This window comes from Typopeltis vanoorti, chromosome 7 (genome assembly GCF_054136105.1).
Source record: "Typopeltis vanoorti isolate ZY-2024b chromosome 7, IOZ_Tvanoo_1.0, whole genome shotgun sequence".
NCBI classification, from domain to species: Eukaryota; Metazoa; Arthropoda; class Arachnida; order Uropygi; family Thelyphonidae; genus Typopeltis; species Typopeltis vanoorti.
The window spans coordinates 98,222,861-98,248,688 of record NC_143555.1 but is presented as its reverse complement, the minus strand read 5'-3'; the positions used below and the strand labels follow the sequence as shown (position 1 = coordinate 98,248,688).

Below are 25,828 nucleotides of genomic sequence, written 5' to 3'. Positions count from 1 at the left end.
AGGAAAGTCACTATACATATTTAACGTGAAAACGTTTCAGTTAACATATTCAAAGTAGTTCCTTCGTTGGTTACATTGTTGTTTAAGGTTTTTTTCTTTTATAAAAACACCTGAAGAAGGCTGTAAAAAAGCCAAAACTAGTCATGTGATACTATTAAATCTTTTTCCTTTTTTCTCGGTTTTTGTTATTCAATTCTACTAGTAGATTAACCTCCATGCATATATATATATATATATATATATATATATAGAATACTCTGATAGTGCTTCCTGATTCAGTTTACATTATCAGTAATGTATAATCAGCTTCTATCAGTTAGAGATCTTTGGGCCACCATTTCTGTTGAAGTTAAATGGTTGATTATCACTTCACGAGCCTTAAATTTGCAGAGGTTTTTTTTTGGTTCAGTTTAGGGATCAGGTACGTTTTGTTTCCAATGAATTCTGTGAATTGTTTCAAGATCCTAGAAAGTCCTTTTTTGGATGATGTGCATCCATAGGTCTATTGTAACAACCATGTGTGTATATATATTGTTTTGTTTTTATTTGTCATATAGGGTTCCCCCCCCAGTTTTCCCCCATCTGTCCCCTTAGGACCGGTTGAGGCCGTGCCCTCCAATGAGAGACTTTTAAGTATGTATTTTTTTACTGTAGATCTGTGTGTGTGTGTGTTCATGGGGCCAGTTTGTCTGTTCTGAGGGACGAATAAAAAACCTGAGTTTCTGGGAGAAAAAATCTCTACGTCCGTATGAGATCAGCTAACTCACCTTTAGTCAAACAAGACCAGATAAAAGCAGTGATTAAATTCTAAATGAATAAGCTCCAGGGCCCTTAAAGTAAGGATCATAAATGTGAGGGTATTGCTAGATTGTCGCAACATTTTTAAAAATTTTATTTATTTATTTATTCTAGTGGGGTTAAAGCCATCAGACTTTAACTAGTGAAATATAATATAACCAGTGAAATGTACAGGAAAGTACACAAAAATATTGGGGCTTACCAGTAGTTAACAGTTGCAGGAGATCTACAATAATTTCCCAAGGCTTCCTTCGATTTGTCTCTCTCTGCATCAAGTCTCTTTTTACAGTAAGCAAGGGCACTGTTTCTTCCTTTGGACATCCAGCATTTATTATATGGAAGAGGACCTCACTGGGAAATTGGTGGACCACAACTATTTACTGTCAGCAAAGATGAGACATTTTCAACCATGAGCGCAATTCTTGTTGGTGTCACAATATTGTTCATATTGTTGAACAACTGCTCGCACTTTGCATTGCTCACTGGTATTGTTTCAACACACTTCAGAAGTTTCTTTATGTTGTCTGACACATGCTTACCTCCACTGTGCTTAAAATCCCTATAAGATTGAATGACCTCATGATAGCACAGAGTAAACAAAACACACAGATCTTTCAATTCTTGTTCACTATAGTCCACGGCAATATCATCCAGCCAATACTCAGGTAAAACTACTTTAATTATTTCTGAGTACTTTGTGTCCTTATCTGTCATGCACCGACTTGTCAAATTTGTGATTATACTCTTTAAAGGCGCTTTAAGTCTTTCATGTCAAACTATAAGAGTTTCTCTATTCAAAGCCGAATAGAGAAACTCTTGTAGTTTCTCTATTCGGCTTTGAAATAATGTTGGATTCAATATCCACTTAATTTGAATAATTTTGCATCTCTGAAGTGAAGCCTTTTGGCTTTTTATTTCAGTAATTCTTGGTGCATTTTGTGATGTGACACCTTTTGGCAATTCGTATGGTAAAGTATAACTTCTGCATCACTTCAACCCTGGGTATTTACATCTGGGTCTACCTATCCACTGATGACTATTTGAAATAACTATGCATCATTGTACAGTTTATTTACACATGAAGCTCATGATGAAAATCCAGATAGTAAAGAAAGAGCAACATTTCGAGGGCTAGCCAGTAAACTTGAAGAAAGGTACTTCAAAAACAATTTTAGGAATAATGATAGATGCATTATCTGAGCTTTCTAGTCTCTCAGAATGTTTGAAAAAGCAAACTGTGATGTTACCTAGAGCAAACCTACTCCTGCACAGAACAAGAGAAATATTTAAAGGTCACTTTTCGACTTGTAGCTCAATAACAACCTGAACTGTGCAACTCCAAAAGAAAATCTTAGTATAGCAACCTGAACTGTACAAGGCCAGTAAAAAATCTTAGTACGGATGATGACCTCAATACAGGGGTCGAAATCATTTGTTATTTTATTAATAATAAGTAAAATAATCATTTTAGCATGTGTTGTCCCTAAATTCATAAATATGAATTAAAGAAAGTAAAGTCACATATAGGATGATTTCCTGTGGTATGACTAATTATTACTGCTTTATTGGCATTACTAATAATAATGCTAGAGAATCAAAAATTAGCAGCAAAAATATAGAAAAAAATTAACGTGAATCATATATTGAAAAAATGTGAAGACTTTTTTGTGCATTCATTACTTATAATATGATGTGGCCTTACAGAAGAATTTGAATAGACTGTATGAGTGGTCAAGTGAGGTAAAGCTACCATTTCAGTGTGGTAAAAGAGTAAGGTTCTGAAATGTTGTAGACAAGGATGGAATGCAAAGCATACACCTGATGGGGAATTTTGAAGAAGATGAGAGATTTGGGAGTAGTGGTGGACAGGAATCTGAAGTTTAGAGATCACGTTGCATAAGTTGAAGGCCTCATATCAGATTATGGCAATGATGATGATGAGGAAGATGATCTTGACATGCAAAAGTAAGGTGGTTATGTTTCCATTGTATGAAGCCTTAATCAGGTCTCATATGGACTGTGTGCAGATCTGGTTGCCTGGTTTCTTGGGGATGAGAATAAATTAAAAAGGGTCCAGAGAAAATTGAGTAAGGCAGTATCTAATATTTGAATGCAGTATACAGCCTTATGAATAGGAGTAGGAGCCCATTTACAATATTAATGTGTTGTATGTTTAAAAAATTTCTCTTAAATTAAAAAACAAAAACACTTAAACAATTCATTTTGTGATACTACAGTTATTGTAAGCAAGTAAAAAACAATCACATCTATTTCTTTTAATTTAATAACCTAATTCTTTATTTTATTTTAAATGAGAATTGAATTGAATAAACAGTTTCTTTGTCTTAGGTATCATGTGTGGACTAGAGGCCATGCACCAACAAACTTCGCCAAATGGAGAACAGCTACCACTCCATATCGTGTATTATGGGAAGCAGATTTTGAGCCTTATATTGTTGTGCGCCGTGATGTACCAGAATATGACAGGAGATTCGTTGGATTTGGATGGAATAAGGTTTCTCACATAATGGAACTTTATGCACAAGGGTATTAATTTTATCTTGATTTTTGAGAAAATTCACATATCTTAGTGTTTTTTTTTAATAGAAAGAACAAAAGGCTAAAAATATTTGTGCTTTATATTGACTGTTTTTAAAAGTATTCATTTAAATGTTATTACAATCAGTCTGAATATTTATTGTCTTGGGTATTGTAATGTGTGCTAAATGTTGTATACCAAATACAGAAATATCATAAAGGACTTTTTTTTTTCATGCCATCCATGAAAGTTTGTGAACTACTCTGCTGCACTGCTAACATTTTATAAATTCCATATCTACCCCACCTTAGAATAATGCTCTCACATTTGGGATGGAACATCAAAAACCTTCCTAAGAATGCCCATAGAAGAGGGCAATTCACTAACTGATGAATCCCTCACTTTTGATGGACACTTTTTTTTTTTACATTGCCTTTTTATGAGTATTTTTGGGGGTGCTGCTCCACTGCAGTGGTCACCCTCTTATAATCATATAAGAACATTAGGAGCTGGTTGCCAATATCCGTACCTAATTCATCTCCAAACTTCTCGTCTACTAGTTTTGGACACAACCTTCTCCTGTACTGATTTTCCCCAAAGAATGCAACCTCCAACCTTTCAAGATACTTATCAACAGATTTCTTCTTTCAGTTTGTTGACTTATCCACATATGGCACTAATAAATTATAAGTTTTGTGACTTTTCATGTGTGGGGTTGGCATGTATTTAAATATATATATATATATATATATATATGATGTCCCACTCTGTTTAAAAAGGAAGACATTTAACCGGTGTATACTTCCAGTCATCACTTATGGTTGTGAAACTTGGTTGCTAACAAAAGCACTGGCAAATAAACTAACAACTCAAAGAAAAATGGAAAAGTTGATGCTAGGCATCACATTAAAAGATAAGAAGCGAAACACCTGGATAAGAAGCCAGACTCACATCGCTGACATCATTCTTCACCATAAGCGAATAAAATGGAAATGGGCTGGACATTTATCCGGAAGAGAAGATGAGCGATGGACCACCATACTAACAAACTGGATTCCAAAAGAAAGGAAACGTTGGGAAAAATTGGTCAACCATTGCCAAGAACAGAGAAAGGCAGAAAGAACTGGAGGAGGCCTTCGTCCAGCAGTGGACAGAAAAATGGTTGAAAAGAAGAAGAAGATATATATATATATATATATATATATTTTGTATGCAGGATACAAATATAGTACGGTAATTACATAGAATTTAGTTTTTAATTTATCCTATTTTATGTATATGGCTTCCTCTCATTCTGGAGAACTTGTAGGGAACATATGTATGGTTAGTTATAATGCTACCTATATTTCTCAAATTTTACATATCTTGGGCCAATTTTTTTTTCCAGCATCATTTTTTATGTGGCATATATCTGATATTTTATTGGTATTTGATATTGGTTAAACTACATACCTGGACTAAGTGTATATTTTCTACATGCATATGCCCATGTTATTGAATTCAAATAAGCAGTAGTTACACATTTTTTTTTGTTATTATTGTTATTATTTTATTTTTTATCATGTATAGCTTGATTTGTTTTTCTATCAACAAGTTCACATGTAATATTTGAATTATATTTTCTGAGGATCAGCCTGAACCATAAATCACACTTTGGGAAACATTGTTATAGTGAATAGTTTTCTATGGTGATCTTTTTTAGGATAGCATTTGTCTACAGGAGGATTCAATCCTGTCTCTTTAGTAGTTATGGTGAGTTGTAGTACCACATAGTGGTAGTTGGTTATAACAATGTTTGCTATAGTGCAAGTTGACTGTATAAATAGGTGTATATATGAGGGGGAGGGAAGTCTGGAAAGTTCTAATAAACATTTAGAACAATAGAATCTAGAATAATGTTTTTTCATATAAAAAAAAGTTTTCATAAAAATTTTTTTCTTTCATATAAAAATGTTTTTTCAAAATTTTTTTTCAGGAAATATCTTTTCTTTTAGGATATATAAAGAAGACATAAAAATTAATTCATTTTAGTTCTAGGTGCTTATCAGAACTTTCCAGACTCTCCCTCATATAAGTATTTGTCATTCCATTATTTTTTACAGTTACTAGTAATATTCTACTTGAAGTTATTTTGTGGGACCAACAAAAAGCACATGACTCTGGGTATAATTTTGCATGTAATTTATATATACAAACATGCAAAATATTAGTTAATTGGGAATAAAAGGTTTACAAAAACACCTATTTTTTTAAGAAATATAATCATAATTGTAGTTTTTCATACATAAAAAAAAGAAAGTTATTTCGATGTCGATGGTTTCATAAAATGTAATAGATTCGTCTGATGGCATAATGTCTTTTTCTTGTCAGGCAAAATTTCTTCATAGCAAGCTAATGATTTTTTTATTCCTTGCCTTGTGGCTACAATTCGTTCCTTTTAGAATCTATGGCCTCCAAAATCTGTAAACCTTTCTTAATTAAGCCGAGACCTTCTGTTAATTTTGCAATTGTAATGTGCTTTTCTGGTAGAACTGGATCTGAGGTTTCGTCTCTTCAGTATCACTTTGCTCGTCGATTGTAAGCTCCTTGTTATGTGAGTCTAACAGCTCGCTGACATCTTCACTGTCAAAAGACATATTTCAGTGAGTACACCACATTTTTTTATTATTCAGTTCTATAAAACACTGAAATAATAGTTCCCGACAAGTTTCGTAAATCATAGGATTTACATCTTCAGGGGGTAAATAGTATAACTTAAAGTTTAAACAAGAGAATTAATAAATATAAATCATAACCATCTGGCTATTCATAAAACTCAAATAACAGAATGCAGATATATAACATTATTCACGTTGAACAATACTGGACGATGTCACGTGTGCTTTCTCGTTCATACAGTCCGAGCTCAGATTGAAGTAGATTTTTTATTAGAGCTGACCACACTTGATGGAGAATTAAACCTTGATTTTTATTGCATTGGGTTGGGTTTTTTAGCATATTAGCAGCTTCTTTAAATTTTCTTATATAACTGTTATTTTCTATGTATGACATCGTCGTTTTTTGCCAGAGTACATCGTGTCCAGTGGAAGTGGTATGGAAAGCAAGACCCGTTTTTTGTTCTCTTTTGTATTGTACGTCTTTTTGGTGTTCAGCCATGTGTATTTCTCCAGATCTTCCTGTCTGTCCTACGTAGCAAATCCCGCAAGAGCAATGGATTTTGTAGACTCCTGGTTTTTTAAGAGGATGATGAGGTGGTTTTGGTGGATGTAGGAATCTTGAGATTTTCTCCATAGGAAGGAAGGCTACTTTTATGTTGTGTTTGTTCATTAATTTGGCTAGCTTGTCTGTAACATTTTTGATATAAGGAAGCGCGATTGCGTTTTTGTAATCCTGTTTTATTGTGTTGTTAGCTGGAGGCATTTTAAGGATTCTCTTGATGGTTTTTGTTTCATATCCATTCTGTTGGAGGATCTGTGTTAAGTATTTTAGTTCTTCATTACATCTTTCTTGTGTGCTGGAGATATTGTATGCTCTGTCTCGAAGAGTTTTAATTAAGCTTATTTTCCTTAATCCTTCAAAATCCTTAATAATGTTGAGTTTTGTTTCCAAAGTCAGTGTTTTTCTTTTCTTGCTAGCTGTGGAAGAATCGTACTTGCTTCTTTTGGATGACATTATTATTTTTTATGTGATAAAATTTTTATCAAAAACATAACATTAAACAATCACAAGGTTTGTAGACTATAAAAATCATGTATGAATAAAGACCATGCGAAACACGTCAGTGCTTGTTCACAGTATGTGTGACACTGGCAAATGTGGCCGGCGCCGGAAAGATATGACTAGTGGTGAAGCGGGATGGGAATATGTACATATAAGAAACCGCATAACTCGATTCACGTAAGTCGGGGTATTACTGTACTGTAAACACCATCAGATAATGCACATTTTGCATGGGAGCTTGACTTGGTTTATATTGTGATAGACATCTATATATGGATATATAGATTTTCTAACCCCTGTAATATAACTGGGAATCATCGAGGGAGGGAGGGGGACTGGTAAATTTTAATGGATCACTTAAAAAAAAATCAGTAAACATCTGCTTAATTTTACTTGAGCTGCTGCTTCTTAGGATTAGAAACGTGAAATCTTTGACAGATATGTCAAGAATGGGAATGTTATTACTTTTAGGAGAAGTGGATCAGGAAAAAGTAAACGTCTGTTAAGAAATCATATTCCTGTAAAATTCCTAGAGGAGATAATCCCTACATAGCCTTCTGCAGGGGAAAATGCACAAAGGGTGTCAAAATAAGCACATCACCTGTTGCATTTTCCGTGTCACCATGTACGAGGGGTGGTCTGAAAAGTTCTTGGCCTCGACCATAGATGGCAACACTATCAGCAAGATTTTTTTTTTAAATTGGTACATTTCTCATAAGCATCCACGTGAAATTGCAAGTCATTCTATCAATGACTGTTTGAAGCAAAAGTGTTGTCTGTATCCCATGAAATGGATAAAATTGAGTATCATGCGGTTACAAAATTCTTTATAAAATAAGGTTTAACACCAAAAGAAATTCATTTGAAGTTCATAACAGTTTATGAGCACTCTTCTCCTTTGTTTTCAACAATTAAAAAATGGGCTGCCGACTTTAAACGTGGCCATACCAGCCTTGAAATTGATCCACATAAAGGACGTCCAAAAAGTATAACACCACCAGAAATCATTGATCAGTGCACAATATGGTATTGGATGACTGGCGAGTCAAAGTGCATGAAATTGCTGAGACTACAGGCATTTCAAAAGAATGTGTAGGATATATTTTGTATGATGATTGCAAATGAAAAAGCTTTGTGCAAGATGGGTGCCTCACTTGCTCACCGCAGATCAAAAATGTACTCGCATGGAAATCTCTGAACAGTGTTTGGAGCATTTTAACAAGAATAAAATTGATTTTGTGCACCGATTTATTACTGTGGATGACAGGATTCACCATTACCCACCAGAATCCAAACAACAGTCAAAACAGTGGACAGAAGCTGATTGTTCAGCACCAAAGTCAGTTCCATTAGCAGGAAAGGTCATGGCATCGGTGTTTTGGAATGCTAAAGGCATTTTGTTTATTAATTATCTTGAAAAGGATAAAACAGTAACTGGGGAATATTATTCCGATCTTTTAACTAGACTAGACAAAAAAATTTGTGAGAAAAGACCTGGTTTGCAGAAGAAAAAAATCTTCTTTCATCAGGACAATGCACCTGCCCACAATGTAGGTGTTTTGGCAATGGGAAAATTAAGGGATCTGCACTATGAATTGTTGGAACATCCATCTTATTCCCCAGATTTGGCTCCCTCTGAGTTTAAATTTTAAAAAATACATGAAATATAATTATGTAATAATATAAAATGTATATTGTAATGGTTTTGTTAGATAATTTCAACTGACTGATAAACCTTGAATACTATTCCTTTTTTCTACTTGTTGAATAAATTTCCATAAACTTGCAAAATTTATTAGTGAAATATAGATTTTTGTTTATTTTGTAATTTACAAATTATACATTAGAAATTAATTTCAGCAGAAATCTTAAACATGTGCAATATTAAAAAATATATTTTATGTTAGGTTTGAATTTATTGTTCTTCCAAATGCCTTTATTGTCCATATGCCTCATGCTCCAAGCTTTGACATTGCCAAATTTAGATCAAGCTCACAGTATAGGAAGTAAGTAAAATATATATTACTTATTTTTAATTTGACTGATTATTTACTTACTGTTTTTTTCCTTTAAATATGCTTACTTGTAAGATGCCATGATGTTCTCTTTTTTGGGGGGCAGGGGATTATTTATTTTAAAGTTGAATATTTATTTTTTAAACTGAGAATGCTGTTCCACATAGAATATGAAATTTACTCTTTTTCATTTGTTTTTAAACTTTACCTGAAAAGTCTGAATAGAAGTTTTAAATGATATTAAACTTAATGTGATTTTATTTGAAGTATGATTGATGTTAACTAAATTCTGTTTATATTTAAATACTGGCAATTAGAAAACACCTCACACAACACATCTTGAAATTGTATAGTTATTGGTATGAACTGTAATTGACTGCAATGCAATGCTGAGTTCATTAAAATGCTTCTGACATATTGTGGACTCATGTGTAGTAGGTTGTGTAGTGAATTTCCTTCAGCATAGCATTGATGCTGTGGGACTTTAGCCATAACTATACTACACAGATGGATTTCTAAGCAGGGTTTTTCATTTTTATTATCTGCTTAGAAATCCAATAATAATATAGCTCCAGGGAGTCCTTGAACCCTCTGGAGTGAAAGAAAAGATCCAATTGAGGATATATGAAGTCACTGCTAATTTTCTAGCAAATCCCCCCCTCCTCCTCCTCCTCCTGACCTTTTTTTCACTCCAGAGGGTCCAAGGACTCCTTGGAGCTATATTATTATTCTTATTACCTATATAGGTATCTCCATGGAGTGGGAGGTCCACATTAACCATTATTCATGCAATACCTATTATATTTCTTCTTGAAGTTATTCACCACTCCCTGTGTTAAAAAAAAAAAAAAAGCTGGTACTCCTTCCCTTGCTAACTATACTCTTAATGCAATTTCCTTGGTGGCCTGTTGTTCTATCCACTTCTTGTCATGTATTGAAAAATTTCTTCTGCATCTGTCCTATAAAATCTTCAATCTGTTCTCATATCTCATAGGGAACATTCCACAGACCTGTCATCTTGGTCACTTGCCTCTGGATCCTCTCTACTACTAATTCCCAAGAAATCCAGGCAACCAAATTGTGCATGATAGTTCATATATGAAAAGAGGCCGATCTAAAATAGATGGAATAAGGAACAAGAGTAAGAAGAAGAAGATAGTGGAGCTGTTACCTCATTATCCTATTCATCAGTCCTCATTATAGCAGCAGTTTTCTTGATAACCTGTATAACTTTTGCATTGTATCCTCTTCTCATCCAACAGCATCTCCAGATCCCTCACCATCAAAACAAAGTCCCTCTTCTATCTAAAGAAGAGGGACTTTAGATAGAACAAAGTCCCTCTTCTATCTAAAGTTTATAATTTTACACTTAGCATTCTTGAACTGTAATTCTCATTCGTCTTCCCAAAGTACTAATCTGTTCAAATCTTCTCATAATAAAAACATTACATTTAAAGCTTCCTGAAATTTCTCTTTCCAATTTAGCATCAGCAGTAAACAACTGAATCTCCTCTCAAATCTTGAACTATATCATCATTATATTAAAGAACATGATTTTGGAACAGAACTCCATGGTATCCCACTTGTTGCCTTTCCTTTTTTGAGACATTGTGCCACCATACACAACTTGACTATTCATATTACTCACCTGTCCCTGTAACCAAGCAACAAACTGATTATCCATCCCAATCCTGCCTTGTAGTTTTTCATGTGGGATTCTAGTGAACAGTTTCAAAAATCTAGAAACGTTACCATATAAGCATCTTGTTTGTCCAATAAACTTGTCATCTTATTATAAAATATAATCTGGTTTAGTAACCTGATTACTAAAGCAAGACTTTTCCTTAAAAACCCATGCTGCACTAGAAAGAATTATATTCTTATATCCAAGTTTGTACTCTATCTCTAACACCTCCATCACCTAATAACACAAAATGTAGTTTGTGTTTATATTGCCTGTGATTTGATGCTCCTTACTTGGGCTCTCCCTTGGCAGCACTGTTTTTCTCTCCTTCCACAAGATGTGAACTCGGGTCGAGTTCACATCCCATCTGAGATGTGAAAAACTTTTATAAGGGCCTTTTGATTGAAGGTGATTTAGCAAGTCTCATATAAAGTGGAAGGTTTTCTCTTCCCACAAAACAAGCAAGACCTGATGCACCAGCTAGAAGAACACATTCAATATAGACATACTATATTGGTCTCATAGTCTTAGTTGCTTTGGACATAATTCTAAATAATAACTGCCTCGTTCCACTCTTCTGGGACTGTTCCAATTGCCAGTGTTGAACAACCAAGTCAAGGAACTGTGAGTTCCTTTGCATATTCCCTTAATATACTAGATCCCATCTAGTTCCACAGCCCTCATCAGGCTTACTTAAAATTTCACACACTTCACATTTCTGAGTGGCTAGTATCTCCTCTTCTCTCCCACTGTTATCCAACACTACTTCCAAACCTCAGCTCAAAATGGTTCACAGACAATTCATCGCGGAAAATTCTTCGTGTGGACAATTTATCACGGGGACAATTCATCACAGGAAAAATTCATTGTGAGGAAAATTCATCGCACGAACTATTGATTAGTGAAAAAATTCGCTGAAAATGTTATTCGTTAGAAAACTGAAATGAATTGCATTGATATACCGATATATAAAAAGTAAATGCAGTGCAAGATAATTTCACAAAATATAATTTTATTATGTATCTATGTATTAGTCTGTGCAGTTAGCCAAGTGGCTGGTTGCTTCACAACCATATGCCTGGGAAAGGAGTGTCCTGGGTTCGATTCCTGTCACTGACGTGAGGAGTGTAGGATCTTTCTCAAACATAGTCAAATTAGCCGGTCTTGGGCAAGAACTGCAGGGTTTTTCTCCCCAGTTTATGTGGGGGTTTTTCCTCCCTCAAGCAAACAGCAAAGTGGTTGGCCTATGCCTCCCAGTGTATCCTATGTTTGTAGAAGTGTTACATTCTCAAGGCTGGTTTACCTGCTTGCAGAAGGAAAAATCCCATATAAACTGTGGAGAAAAACCCTGCAGTCCTCACCCAAGACTGGCTAACTTGACTATGTCTGAGAAAGAAAGAAAAGAAAGAAAAAGAAAAGAAAAGAAAAAAAAAAAAAAAAAAAGAAAGAAAGAAAGAAAGCTTGCAGAAGGAAAAATCCCATATAAACTGTGGAGAAAAACCCTACAGTCCTCACCCAAGACTGGCTAACTTGACTATGTCTGAGAAAGATCCTACACTCTTCACATCATTGATGGGAATCGAACCCAGGACATTCCTTTCCCAGGCATATGGTTGTGAAGCAACCAGCCACTCGGCTAACCGCATGGACTAATACATAGATACATAATAAAATTATATTTTGCGAAATTTATCTTGTGCTGCATTTACTTTTCATATATCGGTATCAATGCAATATCATTTCAATTTTCTAGCGAATAACATTTTCAGCGAGCAATAGTTCACACAATGAATTTTTCTATGATGAATTGTCTTGCCGATGAATTGTCCCCCACGATGAATTGTCCGGACACGGCTCAAAATATACAAGAGACACATGGATATCTGATTCACTGTGGGATCTAATAAAAAAAAGGCCGTTTGAAAAACAAAAAGTCACAGGGACTGAAGAATATAAGAAATTACATAGAGAAGTCAGAAGATCCATCAGGCAAGAAAAGGAAAAGTTTTATACTAATAAATGTGAAGAGATGAGGAGACAAATTATGAAAGGATGTTTTGTTTAGTTCATGTCTTAAAGCACAAGCCCAAATTGAATGTCATCAAAGAACAGGAATGGAGCAGTACTAGCAACTGCTCCATTCCAATTTCCAGTAAAAGAAAAATCAAAAACAGATGGAAAGAATCCTGTGAGGAATTAACTGTACAACAGAGAGAACAAAGAAAATTTGGAAGAGCCCTCTCATCAGGAAAATTTAGATTTGGAAACTCCTCCACTTAGGCATGAGGTTGAAAGAGCAGTTAAACAGCTTAACAACAATAAATCCCCAGGTACAGATGGAATCCCAGCAGAGTTAATTAAGGCCACAGGGGATGGAGGGCTAACAGTGCTTCAGTTGATTACGAGCATATGGCAGATAGTATCATAGCCTAGAGACTCAAAGGTTTTCATACTATTACATAAGAAGGGAAGATACGAAGGATTACAAGAACTATAGCACTATTAGTTTAATATCTCCTTAAATTTTGTTAAAAGTCATTCTAAATAGGAATGAGGTCAAAGTTGAGGCAGAGATGCCTGAGGAACAAGCAGGTTTTAGGAAAGGTAAGGGTACTAGAGATCAATTCCTTGCCTTAGACAGATCATATAAAAGTTTAAAGAATTTAGATTCCCTATGGTAATGTGTTTCATAGACTACTCTAATGCTTTTGATTGTGTTCAGCATGTGGGAAGTAATGAAAAGAATGGGTTTTCCTCAACATACTATCAGATTAATAGCTAACGTGTTCTGAGAGAGAAGCCACAGAACAGGTGTTAGATTAACTGATTTGCTTCAGGAAGTTAGGCAGGGATTATTGACAAAGTTAACAAGATCAATAAGAACAGTGGACTTCAGCTCATTCCTATCAAGACAAAGATTATGGTTCTCAAAGGAAATACAGAAAGAGAAGCTCCTGAGAAACAAGTGTACCTTAATGGAGAAAGAATTGAAGTCAAAAAGTTCGAGTACTTGGGATCCATTATTAATATGAAGAATCACTTTTCAGAAGACATTTGAAGAAGATTAGGAATGGCTAAAAGAAAAGTCAGAGACTTGTCTAAAATCTGGAAGGATGGATCTATCTCCACAGGAACAAAGTTGAGGATTTTGGATGTAGATGTTTTTCCAACAGCGGCGTATGGATGTGAGAGTTGGAACCAAAAGAAGTCTGATAGGAAAAGGATAGCTGCTTTTGTGATGTGGCGTTACAGAAGTCTGTTGAGGATATCATATACTGAAAGGCAGATGAATAGATGAGTGCTAGAAAGGATGAAAGGATCAGTAGAACTTTAAGACTACTTAAGGATATTGACAAAAGAAAGTTGAAATACTTTGGACACATTGAAAAGATGGAAGAGTACTTCTCAGAACAGTAATAGAAGGTAAAGTTCTTGGGAAAATGAGGAAGGGAGAGACTGTCAATTAAATGGATGAATCATATGTCTGGAGTGACTGATCTTCAGAGAGTTGAAGCCTCCAGAAAAGCATACAACAGGACCACATGGCAAGGATTGGTGTGGCATATCACCGAGCAGCTGAGTCACCATACGGCATCTTCTGATGCCATATGGTCACTTTCTTATACTTTCCACATATTAGAATTCTCTAGAATTTTTCATTTTGCTGCCTCAGCCAATCTCCTTTTATATGCAGAGTTTTCTTTCTTGTGACACTTCATCTTCTTAGCCTATGCTATCATTCATCCCACTTCCATTATATTTATCCTCCCAGTGGATCTCAAACAAAGGTCCAGGTACTAGCAATTTCTTTCTCTTCTTCAATTGATCATACCATGCCAGATCACCACTGTGATTCCATAGTTTTTCAGTTGATAATAGTGTTACACACTGTTATCAATTGAAAAATTGCTAATAACATCATCTCACACCTGTCATGGTAGCTTACATTCACATCCTCACCATCTAATTGTTATTTGACTCCTTGATCACACTCTTCTCAAATGCTCTTCTCCCTCCACTCAAAACCTGCTGATACCTATCGGAAAGCTGATCACCTATCCAACTAACTAGTCTCTTATCCAATCCCATCTATTCTGGTGAGTGATGATGGTGGTGGTGGTGATGATGATGATGATAATTATTATTATCATCATCATTATCACCTGCCTTCACTCACCAGAATGAAATTAAGAAAATTCGGGTAAAAAATATTAAAACAAATCGTGGTGGCACGAAAGAGTTAACGAAAGATGAGCGAGTGGCGTTGTATGGTGACTCCATTATCAAAGGTGTGCTAAATGATAGGATGCATAAGGTATGTTTTCTAGGCGGTAAAATGAGTACAGTGATTTAGGCATTGGATATGAGGAGGGAGCGAGCAAAGGAGTTAATGGGTTTGATCAGTACGAATGGATGGTCAGAATGGATATCAGGAGGCTGCTTAAAAGGATAAAAGAGAATAGTGTGACAGGAAGGGTGGTCAGCGTGTTGCCTAGGTATGACTATGGTGAGATGAGGTGGAGAGCAAGGATTATGAATGATATGCTGGCTAAAATGTGTGAGGAGACAGGAGTGCAGTTTGTTAATGTGTGGAGTGAGTTTGAGGAACGAAGTGAGCTGTATGGGAGCGATGGGCTGCATTTGAGTGGTTATGGTGTGAGTTGCTTGGAGAGACAGCTGCTGGAAGGTAGAAAAGTGAGTAGAGTGAGAGAGAATGAATCAGATCAAGCAGGAAGTGATGTGGAAGAGCAGGAAAGTAAGACGGGAGAGATTGAAGAGGTGGTTATAAATGAGAAAGTTAGTGGTATGAGTATAGAAAATGAGAGAATGGGTGTGCAAAAGGAGCAGGGAAACGGGGAGGCTCAGGTTGGACAGGGGTATACAGCGTGAGAAAGGTGGATGCTCCGAGAGGAGGTGAGAGCATGTGTAGAGGGGAAAGGAATGGGATGACCTGGGATCAAGAGGAAACAGTTGGAATTGAAAAGGGTTTTAAAATGAATAAGCAGAAAGAGAAATGGCCCCAGTCGAGCATGGAGAGATCACATCGAGTGGGTGGTATCAGTAGAACTAGCTGTAGATCCAGAAATGAGCTGTCGTGTTTGTATTCAAATGCTAGAAGTATAAGAAACAAGGCAGACGAAATGGTTGCATTAATTGTGTCTGTTCACCCAAAGATTGTCGGAATAAGCGAGACGTGGTTCGAAGAGGATGACATCCTGACAGGAATAGAGATGGAAAGGTATGATGTGTTTCTTGAGGATAGAAGGGGTAAAAAGGGAGGGGGGTGCTATTGATGATAGAGAAAGAGCTATGTCCATACAAAGTAGTGATGCGAGTGGGAAATAGTGCCAGTGGTTTTCAAGCAGTATGGTGTGAGATAGAGTTCAATGGAATCAAATACTTGGTTGGATGTTGTTATAGACCAGGTAATGTGGATGGTGGTGATAATGAAATGTATAATCAAATTAGCCAAGCAAATAAGAAAAGGGTGATCATTATGGGCAATTTTAATTATGGCAATATAGACTGGAATGATGAGATAGCAACTGGAAGTAAAGAAAATGAGTTTTTGAGGGACAACTACCTCAGGCAGTATGTAACAGAGGGCAAGCGAGGATTGAGGATCTTGGATTTGGTCATCTCATCAGAGGATGTAATTATAAACGAGGTGTCAAATCATCCATCAATTGGTGAGAGTGACCATGAGGTGATTATCTGGGTTGTTGCCGGCAGTGTGAGGACCTCTGTGAGAAAAGGGTATATGTGGAACTACAAGGGTGGTGATTATGAAGAGCTCAGGAGACAGTTTGCAGGTGTAACACGAGTGAAGAGTTAGCTGGAAAAGAGATCAATGCAGCTTTGGGGATTTTCAAAAACTATCTAGTAGATGCAATGTCTAAATGTATTCCAAGGGTGAGAAGTTTAAATAAGGTGTGAGATGGATGAATATGGATGAGCATGTGATACAGAGAAAGAGGGCATTGAGGCAGCATAAGAGAAGTGGAAATAACCAATTCCATGAGGTCTACAAAGACCAGGCAAGGAGGGTGGCTTGGTTGGTGAGGGTAGCTAAAGAGAGGTATGAACAGTAGTTAGCTAATGAAGCCAAAAAGAATCCTAAGGAGTTCTTTCGATATGTAGCCAGCAAAAGAAAGTATGATTATGGAAGGATGATATTGATAGGAGAAAATGGTATAAAGACAGGTGTTGTAGAATGTGTGGTGGAGATACTTAATGAGCTTTTATTACATAAAGGTCTTTCAATCTCGTGAATGTGACTACATGGAGAGATTGAGAACAGTAGATGATGGGGAGGAGAGACTGACTGTAAGTGAACAAGAGGTGTATGGGGAGTTGAGTAAACTAGATGTTAATAAGACTGTGGGACTTGACACCTACCTTGACATATTTTTTTAATATGACTCTTGCACTCGGTCAAGTTCCTAAAGATTGGAAGGAGGGCAAGATTGTGCCACTTCATAAAGGAGGTGATCGAACTTAAGCATTAAATTATAGGCCTATCTGTGTGTCAGGTGTTGTGGTTAAGTTGTTGGAGAAGCTTGTGAGAACTAGGATCCAGAGTTGGGTTGACAACAATGGTATTATCTTTCATGGACTGCATGGATATGGTAAAGGGAGGTCATGTTTTATTAATCTACTTACTTATTACAATAAAGTGACTGCTTCCTTGGACAGAGGAGAGGTATACACAATGATAAGATTTTGCAAAGGCTTTTGATAGAGTACCTCATGATAAATTGATAGTCAAACTAGAGCTGATGGGTTGGATATTAGATTAGTGCATTGGATTGGAGACTGGATATCTGATAGGTATCAACAAGTTCTGTATGGGGGTGCGATATCATCCATGTATCACTTATGCTAATGATTTGTGAACTCACTAATTTTAGCAAAGTCTGTCCATTTCTTCTAATACTCCTTGCTAAGCATTAGAAATAACAAGGCATTTGGTGTTGCTATTTGCCATTGAGACCATCCCCTGAAGCCTTATTTCTTATACTATTGTTCATCCTATCTTGCTAGATTGCATTTATTATCACCATTGAATTGTTATTTCCCTGCTTGAACACACTCGTCTTTTATACACTCTCCCTGCACACAACCTGCTGATACCTATCTGACAGCTAATTGCTTATCCAGTCCCATCCATTTCAATTTGTTTTTACCAGTTTTGTGTAATAACCAATAAAAGGCCTTTGAAAAATTCAAATATACCACTGTATGTGCATTTCCTTTATACAGTGAATTTGTCACAGTATGTAAGCAGATTGTTAAAACATGACCTCTCCCCTAACAAAGACACGTTGACCATCATAGAAAATACTACCATTATCAACCAATTTCTGAATTCTAGATCTCACCAATCTCTCAGCACCTTAATCACAGCTTCAGACACAAAGACTGGGCTCTAAATTATAATTTTATCTTCTTCTTAGTGAAGTGGAACAATTTTGCTCTCTCTTTATTCCTTTGGAACTTGCCGTCTTGCAAGACTCATATTAAACAGGTATGATTAAGGATGCTCTTCACTCCCCTGCAGTGTTCCTTCCAGATGTGGTGATATGTTGTCAAGTTCTACTGCCTTATTGAGTTGGACAAAGGTAATGGCTACACAGTAGTACTTCTGGACTTTGCTAAGGCTTTTGACAGGATACCCCATGGAATACTGTTGTGCAAATTGGAACAGATGGGGATGGATACTAAACTGGTGATATGGATAGGAGAATGGCTCAGGGAGAAATATCAGAAGTTGGTTTATGGAGGAGCAGAGTACAGGATGAGGCAGGTGACCAGTGGTGTGGCTCAGGGCTCTGTGCTTGGGCTATTGTTGTTTAATTTGTACATATATGATATAGGAAATGGCTTAAAGGGAGATATTTAGTTGTTTGCTGATGATGCAAAGTTGGGTAGCACAATAAAAAATCAAGCTGATGTTGAAATTTTGCAGGATGATTTAAATAAGCTAGTAAAATGGGCAAAAGGAAAGGGATGTCACAAGCTGATGTTGAAATTTTGCAGGATGATTTAAATAAGCTAGTAAAATGGGCAAAAGGAAAGGGATGTCAGTTCAATATGGAAAAGTGTAAAGTTATGCATTTTGGAATTAAAAGATTACTCAATAAGGCAGTAGAACTTGACAACTACATTGATGGAACGGTACTCCAAGAGACTGATGAGGCTAGGGACTTAGGGCTGTTGGTAGATAGGGAAATGAAGTTCAGGGGACACATTGCTAATGTGTCCAAGATTACACATAGGATTACTTGGTTATTGAGGAACACACTAACATCCAGAGATAAAGAGGTTATTATTCCCCTTTATAAAGCATTGATACTTCCACATTTGGATTACTGTGCTCAAGTCTGGTCACCTGGATTCCTTGGAGATGAGGAAGCTGTGGAAAGAGTTCAGAGGAGAGTGACTAAGTTGGTGAGTGACATAAAAAATACTCCCTACTTTGATAGATTGAGAGCTTGTAGATTGAAGAGATTGGTTGATAGGTGGAGAAGAGGGGATATGATAGAAACATTTAAATTACTAAACGGTTTTTATAAGATTGATGCATGGGAAATGTTTCAGCTGTATGATAGTGATGGAAGAACAAGAAGTCATCCCTGGAAATTAAGGAAAAGTGTGGTTAACAAGGGTATGAGAACAAGGTTTTTTGCCTGGAGGGTGGTGAATGAGTGGAATGCATTGCCTGACTGAGTTGTGAGTTCTTCGTCTGTAAATGAATTCAAGAACAGATTATGATAGATATTGTTTATGATAGTTTGATCTCCCGCAGTGAGTCTACTGACTCCATGGAGATACCTGCAATAATAATAACAATAATAATCAAATTCCTGCCATGTATCCCCAAGGGATGTACAAGGTATGATAGTACTACATGAAAAATTTACATTATTACTAACTTCCTATCTACAATTTTCCTCCAAATCAGTCTGTTACTTCTCAAGACTCCAAGATTATCAGATCTTATATTTCTATCGTCTAAGGCACTTTGTACTGTATCAATCCACCTATATCTTGGTCTTCCTCTGAGTCGTTTTCCTGCCAACCTGGGTGAGAACACTTGTTTTGCTAATCTTTCCTCGCCCATTCTGTTTAAGTGACCATACCACCTGAGATTAACTCTGCTAACACATTCCTGGATGCTGACAATGTCAAGTTCTTTCCTAATATCCTCATTTTTAATATGATATTGCCATTGATGCCATCTGTTCACGCCTATAATCTTTCTCAGGACTCTCATATCTGCAGTCACTAGTCTTTGATCAAATATTTTACTTCTGACCCAGCTCTCAGAACCATAAGTTAAAACTGGTTTGAACACTGTCTTGCATACAGCTAATTTAGTGTTCCGACTAATTTCTCTCTTATTCCATATGAATTTATTCATATGGAATAAGATTTTTGCTGATTTTGTTGTCTATTTCTATATTTAATTTACCATCTTCAGTAAAAATCGTGCCTAAGTAGCTGAAATGTTTTACTTGTTACACACATTCTCCATTCACAACACAGTTGACATTTTCAATGATTCTGCCTATTTTCATTGTCTTTGTCTTTTTATTGCTGACCTTCATACCATATCTATTACAACAGCTATTCAATCTAGTCAGAGAATCTTGCAGACTTGTAGTGGATTTATTTAGAAGTATAACATCATCTGCATAAAGCAAAGAGCTGACATTAACATCTCCCATTTTGATATCATGTTTAATACCACTTTCCTTCATAATGTGATTCATATAGATAATGAATAACAGAGGGGATAATGTACATCCTTGTCTCGCACCAGATTAACATTAAACTATCTTCCTGTACTTCGTTTAATTCTAACTGCTGACTTACAACTCAAATAAAGACTAAGTATTGCTTGATATAATGTCCAATTGACACCATACAACTGTAGCGTTTTGAAAAGTTTCTCTCTTGGCACCTTGTCATATGCCTTTTCCAGATCGACAAAACTTAAATACAGATCTATGTTATATTCCCATGATTTCTCAACTATTTCTCGTAAAGTGAAGATCTGACCCTGACAGCCTCTATTTGGCCTGAATCCATCTGGTTCTTCACCAAGCTTTTTTTACACAATTCTTCTCAACCGTTTCTCAAGTATACTTGAATAAATCTTACCAGGAACACTCAGTAGGGAAATACCTCTGTAATTCTCACATTCCGTTTTATTTTCCTTTTTTTATATATGGGTACTATGAGAGCTCTACTTCAATCATTGGGAATTCATCCTTCTGTCCAGTCCTTCAGAACTATGTAGTGCTGCCACTGTAAGACTTTTATACCACCATACCTCAGCATTTCTGGTCGAATATCATCTACTCCTGCTGCCTTTCCACATTTCAAGCCTTTGATGGCTTTTTCTACTTCAAGTATGGACATGTATTCCTGACTGTATGCCTGTTGAGTGTTTTTTTACCACTGTGCTCTCACTGCTTATTTCATTTAGCAATTTTTTGAAGTAATTACTCCATACTTCAAGGGTATCTTTTTCTCCTGTTTTCATGTCACCTTTATCATCTCTATCTCTAACTCCTTTTACAGCACTCTTTCCTCCATTTCTAAGCTTCTTCAACAACCTCCAGAATATTTTGCCACCTTCTTGATGTTTATTTTCTATATTCTTGCCAAAGTCCTTCCATGACTTTTGTTTAGCTAGTTTTACACAGTGTTTAGCATTCTTACAATTGTCTCTGTATTCTCTAAGATCACAAGCTGACTTATTTGCCAGGAACTTTTGATATGCTTTCTTCTTTTCCTTCACTGCCTCTTTAACTTCCTGTGTCCACCATGGGGTTCTGATTTTTATATCCTTGCAGACACCCTCACCACATGCCTCTCTGGCTGAATCAATTAAGGGTTTCTTCAAGGCTTGCCACTGAATCTCCAAGATTTGGTTCCTGTTCTCAAACTCTTTCATTTTTTCTTCAATAATCTTTGTGTATTTTAGTCTACAGTTCACATCTGAGAGCTGCTCAACTTTTATTCGCTTTAAAACTTTCTTACAGGTTATTCTTTTCAATATTAAATTCAATTTTATCCTACTCAAGACTAAATGATGATCACTTCCAATTTCAAATCCACTGTACACCCTGGTGTCCTGCACCAGAAAGAAAACATTAATATCAACAATAACATAGTCAACGAGGCTTTTCTTATTCCTTGCCTCTTCTCTCCATGTGAATTTGTGCACATTTTTATGTTGGAACATGGTGTTAGTAATAACCAGCCCATGTCCTGAGCAGAAATCCAACAAGTATTTGCCATTATTATTAGCTTTGCTCTTTTCTCCAAATTTTACCAAAATATTTTTGTATGTCTGACAATCATTTCCTACTCTGCTATTTAGATCCCCGACAAGAACCAACTTTTCCTTTTTTCATTGTGTGAGTTGCTTTTTCTAAAGCCTCAAAAAATTCCTCCACTGATACCTTAGTATTACTAATACCTCAACACCCGATTAAAATTAACTTAAGTAGAGGAGTACGTCAGGGTGATATCTTATCACCTAATCTCTTCCCATCTACTCTGGACAGCATCATTCGAAAAATTGACATGAAAGATGGAATAAACATTGATGGTGAAATATTAAATATCCTATTATTCGCCAATGATGTGGTATTAATATCTTACTCACCTAAACGCTTAGAATCAATGCTGAATAACATAAGCCAAAACTGCCAAATATTGGATTGGAAATACACCCTGACAAAACAAGATGAATGGATGAAAAACAAATACTGTAAAGATCATACAATCACTCTAGAATCGCACACCATTGAAAAAGTTGAAGAATACATCTACCTCGGCCAGTCCATAAAAATGAATAATGATATATCAAATGAAATAGCAAGGAGAAAAAGAACTGCTTGGATAGCCTTCAACAAAATAAAATCAAAAATTATCAACCAAAACATAGATACAGACATAAGAGCCAATCTTTTCAATAGTAACATCTTACCAGCATTAACTTATGGCAGTGAAACATGGAACACAACTTTAAAAGAAGAACAAAGCTTAATAACAACTCAACGTGCTATAGAAAGAAGAATGTGCAATATAAACAAAATAGACCACGTAAGACACACAGAAATCAGGAAGAAGTCTGGACTCACAGATATAATAAAAACAATCTGCAACAGCAAAAGAAGATAGGCAGGACATCTCGCCAGAATGAGAGACAACAGATGGACAGTCAGAGTTACAAACTAGTATCTGAGCGGTACCAAAAGGAAACCTGGAAGACCAGCCTTAAGCTGGGAAGACCCAATGATTAAGAAAGTTGGAAGAAAATGGAGAAGAAAGGCCCAAGACAGGAATAGCTGGACTCTTTACGATCTGCAGTCATGGAGAAATCCTGACTGATAACTAACATTGTACAGTCTCGACATCATCTTTGTTATCTGCCTTTGTACCCTTTCCACAGTTAATTTATCCCCTTCAAATCCTGGGGACCAGATATGAAAACAACAGTCTAAGTGTGGTCTGATCAGAGTCTTATACATTGGAATGATAACCATTTTATCTCTGCAGGTCAGTGTCCTTCTCATTATTGCAGCAATCCTCTGTGTTACCTTCACTACCTTTGCAGTATGTCCCCTAAATTTCAGGTTTCTATCAATCATCAAACCCAGATCTCTTGTCTCTGCTACTTCCTCCAGTTTAACTCCTCCCATAGAGTATGCAGCATCCCATCAATGTGTCCCAAACCTCAAGACCTTATATTTTGCTGCATTAAACCCGACACCCCATTCATTTACCCTCTATTTAGTTCATTCAAATCCTCTTGTGGGGCTACCACATCTGTACTATTACTAATAATCCTTCCCAGCTTTGCATCATCTGCAAACAACTGAATATACTCTTGCAATCCACTGGCAATGTCATTGATATAAAGGTTAAACAATATAGGTCCTAGTACTGAGCCCTGTGGGACCCCACTTGTAACCCTCTGCCTCCTTGAAACTGCTCCACCATACACAACTCTCTGATGCCTATCATACAGCCAATCTAGAATCCAGTTGACAATCTGACATCCAGACCCATATGCTGCAACTTAAATATCAGCTTATGTGGCACCATCTCAAATGCCTTCGCTAAGTCTAAGAAAATTGCAGTATATGCCTTTCCCTCATCTAATGTTCTTGTAACTTTATTATAAAAGGCTAGCATATTGCTAAAACAAGAGCGCCCTTTCACAAATCCATGTTGACTCTCACAGATAACATTACCCTCATCTGCCCAATGCTATATACAGTCTCTCATTACTTTCTCCAAGATTTTAATGACTACTGATGACACACAAACTGGTCTATAAGACACTTCCAGTCTGCTACCACCCTTATGCAATGGCACTATCTTACCTTTCCTTCAGCCAGACTTTCATTGAATATGAATATGTAAACTTCATTAATATGAAGTTTACATAATTGATCATATTCTATATCTCCTGTTCATTCACTATCAGTTCCTCCTCTGCCATATCCTTTACACTCAAGCTATTCATGATGTTGCATTCCTGAAGATGAAATACCTCATCGAATACTTCAACTGTATCCTCTGTAGTAGCAGTTACCAATATGCAATTTTCATCCTTGTATAATCAATTTTCAACTTGTTGCATATCGAAAGAACTCCATGATTTATTTGTTGGCTTGAAAGGACAATTTCTGCTCACACTGCACTTTTTTTTGTTGTTGTACCTTATTGAGTCACCTGTCTGGCCTTTTTATTTACTTCTTATGTAAATTATTATCCTTAATCTTATGCTGCCTCATAAAGCCTTCTTTTCTAGATTGCATGCTTAATCGCATCAATCTATTTTATTTCTACTTTATTTATCCATTTCACCTTTGGAATATGCTCAGCAATTGCTGCCATTAAATATCTTTTGATCAGTGTCTGAGGAGCATGTCTTCTTTTCACCCAACTTCTCTTTCCACGTGCTATAGCACCTTCCATTTGTCTCTTAAGGTTTTCATAATTACCAGCACCTTGTAGTTCCACATATATATCCTTTCCTCAGACATTCTGATATGACAAGGAAGAACCCAGGTAATCAGTAATCACCTCATGGTTACTCTTATCAACTGATGCATATTATCACCTATCATATGCATCGCTTGGCAAGGTAGCGTAAAGTGACAATGAAAAGTTGTCCAAAACGGTACAGTTATATGCTGTTCCACATAGCAACATATATAGCCTATAATTAATTAAGTCAGCTATTAAAATTGAAGGAGATACTAGTCTGACTTAGCCATTGGTTGGCTCACTTTGGTGTAATCTGATCTTCTATTAGAATTATTAAATGAAAGACTCACTTAATGTTATTTGTTGCTTAAATTATATGTTTATTGGAATTAATAAAATGCTGATCTTTTCTCATTTATTATGGCTTCTTTCAGGTGTTTAAAAGTATTGAAAGCAGAATTTGTGAAGGATTTGTCACGCAGGTATGGGAAGCAGTTTACCACAGAAAATAAAAAACTGAAGAGGTAGCAGGAAATATGTGAACCATCAGGGGCATCAGGGTGTAAAATTACCCTTATAATTTTATTATTGGACTGCATCAGGTGCTACTTAAGTTGAGAAGCATTTTGGAAGAACTTGTGTACATTTGTTGTATATTATAAAATGACTCACTGCCATGGTCTTCTCCATAGACAGATTATCCATCTCACCCCTAGGCAGCAAGAAAGAAATTTAGAGGGATTTCTGGCATTAATTTTCCTTTATGTAATGATATTGCTGGACCTGTAATTGTTTGTCGAAGAGATTGACTTTTGATATGAACCTCGTAAAGGAAATCAAAGTAAGGATTTTTTTTTCTTGAATTAATAAAGGAAATAACTAAGCACCTCATGAGACTTCATTGCCAATATTTTTATTTTAGATAATTATTGATAGCATGATTATCTTTCACTCCATTCAGTGGTTTATGGAGGGTGTTATCCCAAAAGAAAACTGTCAGTGAATTAAAAAAAAAAAAAAAAAATTGAGGTTTCTACTTTATTTTCATATATA

General features: G+C 36.1%; 1 protein-coding gene across 1 annotated transcript in view; it reads left to right on the top strand.

Moving 5' to 3' along the window:
* The window catches only part of LOC150104894 (xylosyl- and glucuronyltransferase LARGE1-like), a 413,744-nt gene extending 388,160 nt beyond the window's left edge, over positions 1 to 25,584 (top strand). The window contains exons 18-20 of the mRNA XM_090396042.1: positions 3,148 to 3,345; positions 8,965 to 9,063; positions 25,210 to 25,584. Of these exons, the coding sequence (XP_090252168.1) occupies positions 3,148 to 3,345; positions 8,965 to 9,063; positions 25,210 to 25,303 (391 nt within the window). The 3' untranslated portion in view covers positions 25,304 to 25,584. The remainder of the gene's footprint in view (positions 1 to 3,147; positions 3,346 to 8,964; positions 9,064 to 25,209) is intronic.
* The last annotated feature ends 244 nt before the right edge of the window (positions 25,585 to 25,828 follow it).